The 15,650-nt window shown below is 30.6% G+C and overlaps 1 protein-coding gene across 1 annotated transcript in view; it reads left to right on the top strand.

Moving 5' to 3' along the window:
* Positions 1 to 1,017: 1,017 nt before the first annotated feature.
* Positions 1,018 to 15,650, top strand: part of LOC106459320 (DNA-directed RNA polymerase III subunit RPC1-like) — a 67,556-nt gene continuing 52,923 nt past the window's right edge. Inside the window, exons 1-9 of the mRNA XM_013918930.2 lie at positions 1,018 to 1,280; positions 2,230 to 2,340; positions 2,994 to 3,129; positions 3,775 to 3,924; positions 4,622 to 4,781; positions 5,959 to 6,113; positions 9,528 to 9,581; positions 12,448 to 12,569; positions 14,891 to 14,990. Of these exons, the coding sequence (XP_013774384.1) occupies positions 2,297 to 2,340; positions 2,994 to 3,129; positions 3,775 to 3,924; positions 4,622 to 4,781; positions 5,959 to 6,113; positions 9,528 to 9,581; positions 12,448 to 12,569; positions 14,891 to 14,990 (921 nt within the window). The 5' untranslated portion in view covers positions 1,018 to 1,280; positions 2,230 to 2,296. The remainder of the gene's footprint in view (positions 1,281 to 2,229; positions 2,341 to 2,993; positions 3,130 to 3,774; positions 3,925 to 4,621; positions 4,782 to 5,958; positions 6,114 to 9,527; positions 9,582 to 12,447; positions 12,570 to 14,890; positions 14,991 to 15,650) is intronic.

The raw sequence follows: 15,650 nt of genomic DNA, 5'->3' as shown, positions 1-15,650 counted from the left end.
TGGAGTATTGTTGAAGTCGAGCTCGTGAGAGTGAGTTATAGCGTTTGTTACAGAGCGACTGTTGAAATTAAGTGTATCGTAAAGTTGTATTCGGAAAGAATAAACCAGTTTTATTTAAGAAAGGACTTGTGTCGCTAAAGTTTCGTCGGAACGAATTTATGGAAAATTAACTAACGAACAGAGACGTAACACAACGAACACAGAGGCGTAACAAAGGGATTACACGTGACTAGCGACTCTATGTATAATTTTACTTTCTCAGTTCAAACAGAATATCAACAAGATAACAGAATAGATCAGAGTTTAGTTTTAACCAGCAAGTTATTTTCTGTTTATAGATACTATGTTAAAGTAGTAACGGAATGAAACTTCGAACGTGGAGACTAAATGTGGTTTTGGTGTCTGGAGCATAAAAAACAGCTTAGATCTAGCTGGATTATGCCTTACCTCGTTCGTTAAACACATTTTATCAAGCTACGAGCTACAGTGATGCGCGTAACATTATTGGATACGTCAACGATCTGAAGACATATGTCACTAACAAACAAATTATGCCTTAGATCAAGAATCAGAAGTTGAGTCTGATCAATCAGAATATAGACTGAGCTGGTGACGAAGAAGATGCTAAAGGTATTTACCTGGTCGTTATAGAGGAGTCAAAGGGAAAAATGTCAATAGAGGAACTGTGCAATAGCTTCAATTGTCGGCAGAGATGCCGATCTTCTGATCAATTAGCTTGGGTTAAGAAGAGGTATGCGCAGAACACCAACACGACAATTTAGAAAACATTTCATGAATATATCTGAATAAAGTTATATTCTTTACTGTTTCTAGAGGGGTTAGATATAATCACACCATCAAACATTTTTAAAACCTATAAGAGTCACACCACCACCATTCATACAACGGACGTGAGAAAATAATTAAATGCATAGATAAGATTTTGCTATTTATACAATTTATTTTGTAATTACTAAGTCGCAGGTGGCGCTTGCATCTGTATCAGAGCATGGTAGATGCAATGTATAAGATTCTAATAGGATAATGTGTTTTTTATTTTTTAGTGTTTGAAAATTAAAGTTCAATGAGTATAGTTTTTTTTCTTATGCCGTTTGCATTTTATCTTCATTCGGCATGATCTTTCGTGCGAATCAATGCAAATAGTTAACGGCTAGAGATTAGTCGAGAATATTTATGATTTACAAACAATTAATTACCTTAAGTCGTTTACTGATGATTTAGTCAGTAACCAAGTGACTAAGCCTAAAATTTTGTCTATCGTAAGTAACATCAGCAACATTGAGTAACGGTTTCATACTGTTATTGTTTTTAAGTTTAATAATAGTACTAGTTATTGAAGGAGTAAAACACTAATCCGTGAAAATACTACTGATAGTAATAGCTCATTATTGAAGACTTGTAGTTATACGAATTGTAACTAAATATTAGACTAGGTGATTTTTTTTTACATTTGACAATTTTATTAAGAAATTTCACTTGATAAATCAAGCATTTCTTAAAGCGAAACTTTTTTAAAATTTATTCATTTGTTCACATTTCAGATAATTTTAATTTTCAAAGCAAAATCACAGTTAAAACAAGTAAATGCGATAATTTATATTGATTCAGTGTTGGATGAATGTTAACTTGCTCCTCATCATGGCCTCAGAAATTTAAACTATAGTCTAGATTAATAAAAAAAAAAAGTGGCAGTTTGCTACTTAGAATAAGTTATTGACAATCCTCCTTTGTTAGTTGTACTTGATAAAGATGGGGCAATATTTCTAAAGTGTTCAAGCCTTTTTAAAAATTTTGGGTACTTATTTTTCCAGTCATAGGTTATGTTCATGCATTTGGTATTGCTGTGTCTCATAATTTGATATGATAATTTTCAATAATGAGTAGTATGCATTCTTCATCAGCTGTTAATAATGTATTATACAGCTAACTAAATAACATTTTCAGGTTTATGAACATAGTAGTGGGTTTGTTTTAGACATATTTTCTAAACAAGCTTTAACTATGTACATATACATGTTTGAGTTTAAATTTTAAGGTGTGAAATGTTTTATACAACAGTTGAAAATTACTTGAAATTTGCTGTGTTGAAAGACACTGAAAATTCATTTTAAGTTTGTTATAAGGTTAACCAGTTATTTATTAAATCAATTTTCAGATTGTTTAGTGTAAGTTAATAACTAACATACTGAATCTTTAGTTTTTTTCCAGTCTTTTAGCAGAACTGCACAATATTTGGTTCAAGTTTAAGTACAGTTTTTAAGCAGTACTAATCAAGATGGTAAAGGAACAATTTCGTGAAACAGACGTGGCCATGAAAATGTAAGTCAAGATATTAAGAAGCTTTGCAATTAATTCTTATAGATTTACATAAATTCTATATAAAATTCTAGAATAGCTAGAATGTTTTCATATTTATAAGTAAAAAGAGAAAAAAATGAATATTGTCTCAGAACTGTAATAAAATAAGCAGTTTTTCTAATATAGTTTACCAGCAAACTTATCAAACATTTTAACCATACTATTGTATTTTACAAAATTATATTCTGTCTATTTACATATTCAATGATACTATTAAAAATTCCACATTACTAGCACTTACCACATAGACTATTATAGAAAAACTATATAGTATTAGTAAGCATGAAATGTATCTAACTTCAAGTATATCTAATTTTTGTTGTGGCTCATCTGTTTGAAAGCTGTGTGAGGAGGGTACTTAACTGCTACTTTTTTATCAGAGTGTATTTGAATAGATATCTGATATGTATTTGCTCTCTTGACACATTATCTTCAAATGCAAAATTTAGATACTTAAAACTAAGTTTACTATTTAATTGTACTTAAAAAAAAATTGAAGAGCAATTCCTACCTTATAAAGGCACTACCAACTAGGTATGAGCTTAAGTCATTCTAGTATTTTTGGTGTCTTAATATTTTTCATTATATAGATTAACAAAAATTAATTTCCACAGAAGCCACCTTTGTTTTGGAATTGAAAATGCCAATGAAATTAGACAACAAGCCCATATGCAGTGTGTCAGCAAGAATTTATACTTGCAGGATAATAGTCGTAAACCTGTCCAGCATGGTGTACTGGACAATAGATTGGTTTGTATTGAAACATTTATTATGTATTTTACCTGAAGTGTAGTTGTCACAAACCTGTGCTGTACACAGTTTACTAGTATTTTATGGAGATTGCTTAATTAGAATTTTCTGCTAAGTGGCTTTTTCTTGGCAAAAAAGATTAAAGATTAAATCTAAACTGCAGGTAAAAACTAAAAAAAAGATGAAGTTTTAGCTTTGCATTTAAACATATAAAAACTGCCATACAACTATAGTGAAAGTGCAAAGAAAAATAGTAACACCTGGATTTAGACCTTTTTTTTTTTCCTGTCATGTCTAAGCCACTCAAGACATAGAAAATTTATTTGAACAAATTTCTCTCTTGAAGTTATTAACCTTTCTGTACATGAGTTTTAAGTTTAAACTTTCCCTCATTTGATAATCTTGCAACTCCTATACTCCTTTATTAGTTAGGTTTTGAATATGAGTCAATGAGAGAGAAGTTTAGGTTTTAATTAAAAATTAATGTTGTCCATGAAATCATTGTGATCTACAGTATGGATCTAGATATGATAGGTAATGGTTAGATGTTTAGATTTGGAGAATTCTTAATACCTAACAAGCAAAATTAGTCTTTTTTTTTCCAGATAAATATACTCATAACGTATACATAATTCTGTCTTGCAGGGTACCAGTCAGAAAGATTACAAATGTGAAACCTGTGGAAAGAATTTGGCTGACTGCACTGGTCATTTTGGGTTTATTGACCTGGAATTACCAGTCTTTCACATAGGTTACTTTCGTGCAACTATTAGTATACTACAGTGTATTTGTAAGGTAAAATTATTTACATAAATATAACAGTAGAGCTTGAAATGAAACTGACAGGATTATCAGTATAATTATAACAAATAATTCTTCCTTATATGTGATTCATATAACATTTATTTAAAATATTAAAAGGATTTTCTAAAATAGCACTTGATCACAGAAAGAGCTTGTTTTTCAAGTTTATTTTCTAAAAACATAATTTGAAATTGTTTCAAAATACTAAACACTAAGTATAAGGTAACTTTCATTATAAAGTCTATTAAGTTTAGGTTAGTTCTACATGGTAGAGTGTGTAGGCTTCACGTTGTTCAAATGTAGTTGTGTTTTTTATAATGTACAAAGTGCAGTTATTTTGTACTCTTAACGTACATAGTTTGCTCTGATCAAAAGTTGATATTAATTGATATGTGGGATCCCTTTATATTGAGTACAAGTGACAGTGGAATCAGTATGTTCAAATGTACTTGTGTTAATGTGTATGTTACAGTGTGTTAATGCACAGGTTCTAACTGTGTTAACTGTTAAGGTATTGTTGTTTTACTATGCAAAGTAAGGTAGTGTTGGTGTACAGTTTACAATTTTGATGAAGTACAGGGTGCAGTTTTTCATGTATATATAGGTTATTTCATAATAAATATTATTTGTGTAAGGCTTGTAATTATGCCAAAAAAGGGAATTAAGAAATTAAATATTTAAACTTCAGACATGCAGTAGAGTTTTACTGTCACCGCAACAAAGAGAGGGTTTTTTTGATACCTTGAGACGGCCCAACATCAGCTATCTTCAACGAAAAGTTCTGCATAAAAAAATCATTGAAAGATGCAAAAAAAACTCCACCTGTTTCTACTGTGGTGCATTAAATGGTAAGTATTAGTATGGATGTATTAAACAGTCTTAAAATGTTTTAAAAACTTGTTGCTCAGTTTCCTGCTATTGATGATACTTGGTGAGCTTAGTAAACAATAATTAAATGTGGCTATTCTCTGTGCTCATGTTCATCCTGTGTTAAGATTATTTGGATGATTTATGTGCTAATTAGCTTTTATTGGTCTCATATGATAAGGGTAGCCATGAACTTAGAAAGGTCAGAAAATTAACAAAAAACATACCATAATCTGAAAAAGTTAGGGAAGATTGTAGAACTCCTTTTTTTTCTTCTCTCTTTTAACTCTCAGAGATTACCTGTACACACACACACAACATATTGTTTAACTGTGCCAGTTATTGATGTATTTTAGCATAACATTTTTAAGTCAGTCTGTTTTATCTGGAATATTTTTCTAATTCATTATATTTGATGGTAGTTCAGTTCAAATCTTTTTTTTTATGAACAAAATGCAACGTTGTCTATCATCAAGTTGAAATGTAGGTATTTTTCTGAAGTGTTATATTCTCAACTAAATATATCCTGGAGTTTTCATTACCCTTTCAAACTAGATCAAAAGCTAAAGTGGTGTTAGTTAGTTTGAATTATTAAGAAAAATTACAGTATTAATGTTTTGTGTATGCATGTATTTAGGTCTGGAATATTTATAATTTTTCATAGAAATTTAAGTAAAAACAAACATGTATATTAAAATGTACATTAATTAATGTATTTATCAGAAAGCTAAAAGTGATATGTATAAGTTTGAAAATTTGAAAAAACAAATTTTAATTATTTACAGCTAGCATTGTTTTACTAGAGTTAAAGCATAGTGAAAATGTTCTTAACATATTCAAAGTTATTAAATTAAAGATGTTCACGAGCTGCCAGTGCATAAACAATGATGTTTTATATGACATAAAGTCCCTTTTGTAAGAGATATTAAATATCAACTGTGCAAACATGTGGAAAGTTTCCTGAATAAAATTATTACTTAGAAATTTTTGAATATTTGAATTCCTGAATGCAATAATATCAAATTAATAGCTTTAAATTATGATTTATTTTCAGAATGAGAAAATACTAGGTTAATAATCATTAAAAATTGAGTACTTTAAAAAAACAAATGTAATTATTAGCTATATCTCAAAGTATGATATTAAAAACTGATATAGGTGTTGTGAAGAAATGTGGCCTGTTGAAAATTGTTCATGAGAAATTCAGACATGTAAGAAAGAATGATACGACTGTATCTGAGTTTTTGGCTGAATTTGAAAATGCAGTGAAATACAATAAAGAACTTGACACTCATCTCAACAAAGCAGCTCAGGTATGTTTTATTTTTGTAAATGTTCTATGAATGAACTTTTGAAATGTATATTAACATGTATGAAATGTAATGCCTATTTGGACTGTAAAACAAAAAATGTTAGATATCTATATCCATTTGTTTGAGCCCGTCATGGCCTGGTTGTTAGGTTGCTTCACACGTAATTCGAGGGTTGCGGGTTCAAATCCCCATCCCATCAAACATGCTCGCCTTTTCAGTCGTAGGGGCATTATAATGTGACAGTCAATCCCACTATTTGTAACTCAAGAGTTGGCAATGTGTGGTGATGACTAGCTGCCTTCACTATAGTCTTTCACTGCTAAATTAGGGATGGCTAACATGGATAGCTCTCATGTAAGTTTGCACGAAATTCAAAACAAATCAAACCATTTGTTTTGTAAAGTAGTAATTAGTATTTAAATGAGTGTTAACTAGCAGAAATGCTGCCCTCAGGGTGAGTATTTGTGCTAGTATTTACTAATCGTACTATTCATACTTCATTGAAAAAAAATTTAGAAAAATTGAACATTTTCTAAAAAAAATGATTTTTTTTCTGGAAAGTACTGGATGGGAAAAGTGTTTGGATTGTGCCCGTTAGTCGTATGCAACTCATTGCATCAAAATGATTCATTGTACAGAGTTCAAAAGTTGCATACATTTTTACTGATGTAAACTGTAATGTTTTATATATTAAAAGTGGTACCATTTATTAAAAAATAATAGTTTTTTTAAGAACTACAGTTTCTTTATACTACATTTTAAAAATTACATCAATAAAGATATAATCAAACCCACACGTACAGACCTAGTGAAAGTCATGTTCTCGTTTTGAGGAGAGTACTTTTACTTAAAATTGTATTCTGTTATAAAGAATGGTTGTTGCACAAACCATAGTTATTTTTCAAACTGTCTGAATCTTGAATACCCAAAGTGTGAAATTGTTTATGGTGCTATTCAATAGATGGCACAGGAGTTTTGTTTACATACATAGATACTGACATACATGCTTCGTCCCTCAGTGTAAATGTAGTGATTATTATATGGTTTTCTGTATTCATCTCTACCTTGTTTCTGTACTTTTTGTCATAGCCATCTATATATCATACTTAATTTTTGTAATTTATTTACTACTTGTTTTTTCCCCCCTCTTTTTTTTAATACAATTTCATTGTGAACAGTTTTTTTTATTTTAATAAATCAATGGTAATATATATTTTTAATATCATATCAGTTTTGTCAGTGTCTTCATTGCACTTGTAGAATGACCTCAGATATGGATATTATACCCTACAATTGGCTACATCATTTTACATGTACAAAATGATTTTATAACTTGTTTTGTGATATTTTGTCCTCTGACTGAAAGTTAGTGTATTCTATGAATATGTATAATACAATTTATTATTATATGTATTGATATATATTTTTTTAATCCTACACTTCATACATAATATAGGGGTTGGTTCCTAATGACACCAATTGTATAGTGTACAAAGCATTGAGTATTTACATGTTACAGTCATCTAATGTTCATCTATTATTGGCTGTTAATTCCTATTTCAACATGTACTTAATCTTTTTAAAGGAACACCAAATTTCTTTAAGAAAGCTAACTTCAAGAGGTAATGATAACATCGTTTACACTAGAATTATGATTTTTTTTAGCACTACCTTTTATATTCCCAGTAACACATTTATGATACTTTGCTTGCTCCATATTTTAAATATTGTCTTGCATTTTACTACTTAACAAGTTTGTCATTAATTTTGTACTATTTCTCTTTTATGTTTGGGTTATATTGCGTAAACAATAATATTATTTGTTAAGTAATAATTTTAAGTTTTTCGATTTTCTTTGTGCTCCATAACATACACACATTGATGTGTTTTTTTTACTCGTACATCTTCACAGAACAAGAAGCTTCATTTTTTTTGGCAGTTAATATAAAACTTACCCACAAAAGTTCCAGCCACACAGGCAAAATGAAAAACTAAGGAGTTGAATGACCTTAGTGGATATAACTAGCCACCTAACATGAATTTCCAGAAAGAGTTCTATTTTTGAGTTTACATTTAATCTTGTATATCAAATTTGTGTTTGTGATGAAAAGTACATTTTCTGATATGAAGTGAAAAAACAGATTTAGTATATAAAGCTGAAATGCTGCTTACACTTGCTGTGTTCTCTATTTTAAACTGAAGTAATCCCATTGAGAAATGTGAAAGGAGCTACTAGTAAAGACTTGTCAATCTATTGTCATAGAGTAATTTTTCTCATAAATTTTTTGCTTGCAGACATTTTTTTAAAATAATTGTAACTGTTGTTTACAGCTTGTCTAGACAGTCATGCTTGGATTATTTACTGGATAAAATATAACAGTGCCCTTTGAGTCAATCTAAGTTGCAAGCCCAATCTCCAAGATTAAATTTTTAAAAGTGTAAACAACCCCTACAAATTTTGCTGTGAAAATTTGAGTAGGTTCTTTCTTTCCAGGTCATGTGTATGAATGTAACTTATATATATCACTTAATCAAGTGATAACTTTTATGATCATGGCAGGGTTCTCAGTTATCATATGAAAAATCTGTTCCAAACTAGAGGGTGGTGGTTTAATCGATTACCTGTGAATAGTGATTACATTAATTAGTGTCACATAAAGTAATCAGTTAATCAAAATTATGGTTAAATTGATGATTCAAAGTTAGTGTTTCTCATTATTATTGTTTTAGATTATTCCAACAATCAATCAAAGTTACAATTAAATTGATTGTTATGAAAATAATCATTTAATCAAAATTAGGGTTTGCAATTATTACTATCTATGATTATTCCAACCATTCAAGTAATTGAAATATGACTATTATGTTTTGTTAAGTACATAATGAGCTCTCTGCCCAATTTTAGCCATATAGGTTTTTATTTTTAGTTGAATTTTGTTCAGGAACACTGTAGTTATCTATTGTGATCAAAATCTAAAGCGAAACAAAAGTATATTTATTTAATATGCGGACACAGTACTGATTTTAATTTAATGGAAGGTTATATAAGAACCTCTGTTCATATGGGTTGTGTGGCCACTTACTCATTTTTATCTGTAATGTTTTAGCATAGAGGTTATTCTTGGGTAATGGGGAATCAACTTTATACCAGTTCTTCATATATGAGCTCAGAATACCTCATGTCTGTTTCTTGAGTTTCACAGTTTTTTGCATTAAGATCAATGCCATTATTGAATAGTTATCTACTACAGTTGCAAACAGTCTGTATTTAAAAGGATCCAGCAATCATTTCTTTTGTATGAAAAAGTACTCAGTATTTATTATTTTAATATTAAACATAACCATATGTATATTAAGGGCTAATCCTTCTTATTGTTTTGATCATTTTTGAATATGAAAATTTCTGATTTAAAGGATATGTTGAATCCACTGAGAGTACAACAGTTGTTCCAACAAATTATTGATGAGGTAAGTTTTTTTTTTAACTGTTTTAAGTTTACTCAAAAATATGTTTGTTTATAAGGTAAATATTGCTAGAGTATTCATTTATTGTAGGCGATCCTAGTCTGTGTAGATAATATCGTAATCACACTAACTCTTGCTATTCATTTGTGCTTATAAGGACAGTCTCATTAAGTTCTAATTATTCTGATAAATTTAAATAAAAGATGCCATCAATATAAGTAAAATGTCTTGTTGATTGTACTTTTTTATACTTCCACAAAATTTTTAAAATATTGGAATATCAGTATTAAAAATATTTGAGTAATAGCTCCTATAAAATATTTAGTATTTGATGAAACATTTTTCAGCTTTGGGTACTACTTTCTTTTATTAGCACTATTCAGACCACAAAGCATTTTTCAGGTGTTGAGTGGATATCAAATTCCAAAACATACTTACCTCCTACTCACTGTAAGGGTTTCTTTTCCTTTGCCCATCTAAGCATTGGTTTGATTTTTTTCTCGCTTGCTCCAGTGTTTTATTCCCCAATTGATTGCACTTGATCATATTTGTCTCATGACACTCTCCACCTACCTCAATGCACCCTCTATCCTGGTACTGTACATAAGCACCTCCTTCAGATAATACTGTCACTTTTTCTAGACTGACCCAATTTGCAGTCTCTAACACAGGTTCTTAGTGGGGTGGAAAAGTGTGACTAGAGGTATTATTGGAAATACATTTTCAATTTAAGAAAAATGCTAACTTCCAAAACATACTTACCTCTGCTCATGCTACAGCTAGAATTTCACATTGATAAGGTGGAGGGGCCAGTGAGGACATTATCCTTACAGAATACGTCTGCATAGATCATGGACATGCCAAAACAAATAGAAGATTAGCACACTAGTAGGGGAACTGCACACATCCAGAACAGGTATACTCTTCACCCGGATCCTAAATCATGCAATGTAGGTGGAATTTGATGTGAATCTAAATAACCATTGGCCAAGCCCCAACCAGGTAGCCAAGGTTCCACTGATTGGGGTTGGAATTATAGGGCCATGGCCCCTAAATCTCACATTGGTGGCTAGGGCATTTGGACCACAATATGTATGTTTGTGAGTGATCCCAACCTGTAGCTATACAGTAATGCATTCCAAACCACCAGAATCATGAGAGAAGGTAAGCAACCTCGAAGTGGACAAACCCTCTTCTCAACCTGAAGAAGTCCGAAAGGCAACACCCCAAACTTGGAATGATGGGATGCCATACTCTACCTGAGGAAACAGAACTCATATGGTCTGGAATGTGAACACTCATCCTCACTCCCCAACTGTGTGGGTAAGGTAAATTCCACTTGCCCTCGGAATTATGGGGAGGATGTGAAACAAACTGTGCTCAAGCAAGGACCCGTGATGGGACCACTCTGCATTTGGAATTACAAGAAGATTATGGACCCTCTTCCAGGAGCAATGTACTGAACCAATATTGATCAAAAAAGGACCATTACCCAACTGGATAGCCGAGCAACTGAGTTGGCTCCCACATAAGCTGGTGCTGCTCCTATTGACATCTTGGAAAAAGAACATCCAGGATCCTGGGTAGGAGGGCCCCCCAACTTTGCCTTCTTTCCCAAGAGTGGAGGAAAATCACTCAAACACTCTGGAGGAATAACCTCTGTCCACCACCCCAGTGACTGGAAACTGGGAGTGGCAAGGACTCCCTAACTCCACTAGTAGAATATGGGGGGATGCATGTTGGAAAGTCCTGAGGAACAATGTAAATAGTGCAATAGGTGAATCAAGTTCCCTAAGTTTTTAAAAGCAAACCCACCCCAATTTATGCAATCCACTGATTGTCAGGGATGGGCAGGATCCCTTTATGCTTTACTCATGATAGTCCATGAGTGGCGGTCCAGCATAGTACAATAATACCACCTGGTCTGCATCTAGATAATCTTATGGAACACCTCATTTTTACAGAGCTTGTTGCAATCTAGATACAGTATATTGTGTTCGTGGTTGCTATTTAAATAAAGTTGTATAGAGCAGACTAAAAATTATTTATGGCATTGTAGAGTATATGAAGTGATTTAGCTATAATATGTGGTTTCTCAAAATATTGATTACTCAGAGCTCCTTTATGGGTGAACAAATGATTCAAATGAAAAACTTAGAAGATTCAAAACAAATCACAAATGTGGGAATTTTGTTATGTAAATGTTCCATTCCATTCAGGTCATGGTATTTGAACAGGAGACATCTACTTGAGGTTCAGGAGTTCTGACCACTGAGGCAGTTTGAATATTACCAACAAACAGTAGCTTTTATATATATATAGATGAGTTCAGTCAGTCATATATATTTTAGTGGTCACTGAAAAATAATGTTAAGCAGTAAGGAAACATGCGAGGATACAAGACTTATTTGGTTTGTGATGTACAATGCTACCTGACTGTTGAAGCAGTGAAAAGATTTTTGTTTGCTGGAACTTATTATGAGCAAATGGAACTTGCTTCTTTGACAGTACTAATAAAATTTATTGTAATCTGTTGTGATAGATTTGTAATGATATACTTAATGGTTTTTGCTCAAATATAGAATGTTTAAATTTAATGCAAATCAGTAAATAAGATGAAATGTTTTAATATATAGTATATTGAACTATGTAAAATACTACTATTGTGGGCAATAACAGAGTCAAGGCATATTTTTTACCATTAACTGCAACATTAGTGGCTCACAGTGAAATGTTTACATTATTTACATTGAAGTAACTAAAAAAAGGTATTCTTTTTTTCTTTTAAGATAAAAACCTTTATTATTTCAGTAATATTTGTTTTGTATTCATTGATCATTTGTTTAAGTTTGTGTGATAAATATTTTAGGATATTCCCCTCCTGCTGATGGATCCAGAAAGTAGTCGTCCTGAGGATTTAATCCTGACTAAAATAGCTGCTCCTCCTCTCTGCATCAGGCCGTCTGTTGTGTCTGATCTGAAATCTGGAACGTAAGCTCATATACATATGTACATGAGTAGTATTCATTCCAGTTATCTTATACAAGTATTTGAAATCAAAATTGAAAATTTATTTTATTTTTTCTTATGAAAATGAGAACTTATTATTTTGTCAGTTGTAGTGATTAAAAACATACGAGTGGTTTGGAATATAAGATTGCATATATTTATTGAAACTTGTATAATCAGAACTGAATAGTGGCTCAGACATTTAACCCTCTCACTATGGGTAGGTCAAAGTGCACATATCACAACTTCTTAGTGAGTTAAATTCAAACTTTAATTAAAATATTTTATTATCAATGTATATGAATCAAATTGGCATCAAAACATAGTTAGTAAATCAAATTTTAATGTTATACAAGTTTTAATTTCTTAATTTTATAAGGAAATATTTAAAAGAAATGTCTATTTCCCCTAATATGAGAATCATGACATTTGTTATCTAGGTCTTCTCCCTTCTCTAATTTATATACCACCCCTCTCTGAAGTACAGAATTTAACATACATTACTCATTATAATGTAGATATTACTAAGGCAAAGTCTAATTTTAATAACCTTTAACCTTATTTGTTTATGTAGCCATGAAAGAAAATTAGACCCACTTGCCATGCCCACCATTCACATTCTCTCTTTCACAAATTGCCAATAGTTCTGACATTTTATGCTATATTATTCATAACTAATAGAAAGATGAAGTTTAATCTATTAAATGACATATTATATTACATTGTTTTCAGTACAGAGTATTGTCTATTTCATCTTCAGTTTCAAAGTTTCTCTTGTGATGTTTAGATCAAGAAGTTTTAGGAATTATTTTAAAGCTCTTATGCCATAGTAAAGAGCCAGTTAAATTATTATAGTTATAGGACATTGTTTGCTTTGTGTGTGTTAGTATAAAAAAAAAGCAGCCTTAAATTTCGTTGGCAACCAACAGCAAAAAGTCACAAAGGTAAGCACTATATTTTTTGGTTTTTTTGTGTACATTCTTTTTTATTATTATTAAAGCAACTAAAATGTAAAAATTAGAAACTTATTAGATTAGGTAAGACAATGAAAAATTAATATAAATTATTCACAAGGTATGCTCACAAGCAGTTCATGTGCTGTCATTTAATATGGTAACATGAGCTATGCATTTACCGAATGATTTACAACTTGTGTGGTGGGATTATTTGTTAAACATGGTTAAAAGGGCAATAAAACGATAAAATTAAGTATAAGCAAATGTATGCTTTTACAAGCTTTAAACTATTTAACATAAACAGCTGCAGTTTCCTGTTACAATATGCAGTCATTTTAGAAAGAAAAAAAAAATAATTTAGATTTATTTTGTACTCTTGTATGGTTGTTAAAGGGTTGGTCAAATTAACTGAGTCTTTATAGAGTTAGGGTAGAGAAAATAACAGATAAATTTTAAAGGTTCACTGAAAAAAGCTTATTATTTATTTAGGAGGTTTTAGAGGTTACTCAAATAAAATTTGAAGATTTTCAGATGAAAAAATTTTAACTTGAAAATCACTTTGTTCTAAATAAGTGCTCAAGAAGTGAATGATGTCTGAAATTATAGAAATTTCTGTGCTACATGAATCATCACCTGGGGTTCCAATTTGTTATTTGTCAACAACTTCAAAAATATCTTATTTTCAGTTTTAATTTGCATGAAATGTGCATTAGAATTTTAAAAGATGCTTTTGTCAAAAATCTGTAGATTCTACTGTATATGTTGAACAAGGATAACTCTGTTTTACTATACCCATTGCAACAAATTGTCAATACTCGAGCAGTGGTAGATGTGATTCAGTTATTTTAACTTCCAAAACTACACCATCAGTTCACAGTGTTTCATATTAATTACAGTAGATACACCAAGTCTTTGAACTTCTCATATTTCAGAAGTGATTTTTTTTTATTCTTGTATATTGGTCATCCTGAAGAATTAAATTCATTATTCAGAAAAGTTTTTTTATTGATTGTGCATAGTAAAACTTTTGTTTATTTTGCTCACAGTGTTTCACCAGGTTTTCCTGGAATAATCAAGTGAACCTGGTGAAATGTAGTGAACAAATAACTTGTATTCAGTTGTTTTTTAATTTATACTCAACTTCTTTTCATGTGTATGTTAAATATAATGCATTCAAAAGTTATTATTATCATATATGATGTTGATTTTTAATTAAGTTATTAAAGAAAATTTAATACTTATTGCTGATTAGTAAATATCTGTGAAATCTGAATGTTAAACTTATCAATGTTATTTTGAAATGTGTATTGTTAAATCTGTATTACTTGATTGTTGGTGAATCAACAGAAATGAAGATGACCTTACTATGAAATTAACAGAAATCATATTTCTGAATGATGTGATCCAGAAGCATCGAGCATCAGGAGCAAAGATGCAGATGATAATGGTGAGTTTGTGCAGAAAACTATTGCATTCTCACACCTAGTATACTGCAAAAATATATGACACAGTGATACATTATATTTTTGATTTTACATGAATTTAAAAGAGAGGAACTGCCTGATATTTGTTGTAATGTTTAATTTTGGTTTATCATGAAAGAGGAAGACTGATTAAGATAATGCTTGAGTTTTTATGATACCATTGTATCTGACTTCAGAAAAACTTTTGATAATATTAGTTATTCATTTGTAATGGTTGAAAAACTTGTTGGTTAGTTCTAGAAATATCAGTTAATTATTACGTTCAAAAACTTGTTTAAACCTAGTAATATTAGTTATTTATTTGTTATAGTGCAAAAACTTGTTGGTTAGTTCTACTAATATCAGATAATCATAAGGTAAGATCCAAAAACTTGTTGGTTAGTTCTACTAATATCAGATAATCATAAGGTAAGATCCAAAAACTTGTTGGTTAGTTCTATTAATATCAGATAATCATAAGTTAAGGTCCAAAACTTGTTGTTTAGTTCTACTAACATCAGATAATCATAAGGTAAGGTCCAAAAACTTATTGTTTAGTTCTACTAGTATCAGATAATCATAAGGTAAGGTCCAAAAACTTGTTGTTTAGTTCTAGTAGTGTTGGATAATTAGAAGTTAAGGTC

The sequence above is a fragment of the Limulus polyphemus genome, unplaced genomic scaffold (assembly GCF_000517525.1).
Source record: "Limulus polyphemus unplaced genomic scaffold, Limulus_polyphemus-2.1.2 Scaffold592, whole genome shotgun sequence".
Lineage (NCBI taxonomy): Eukaryota > Metazoa > Arthropoda > Merostomata > Xiphosura > Limulidae > Limulus > Limulus polyphemus.
Note: the sequence above shows the minus strand (reverse complement) of the source record. Positions and strands in the feature narration are given on the sequence as shown.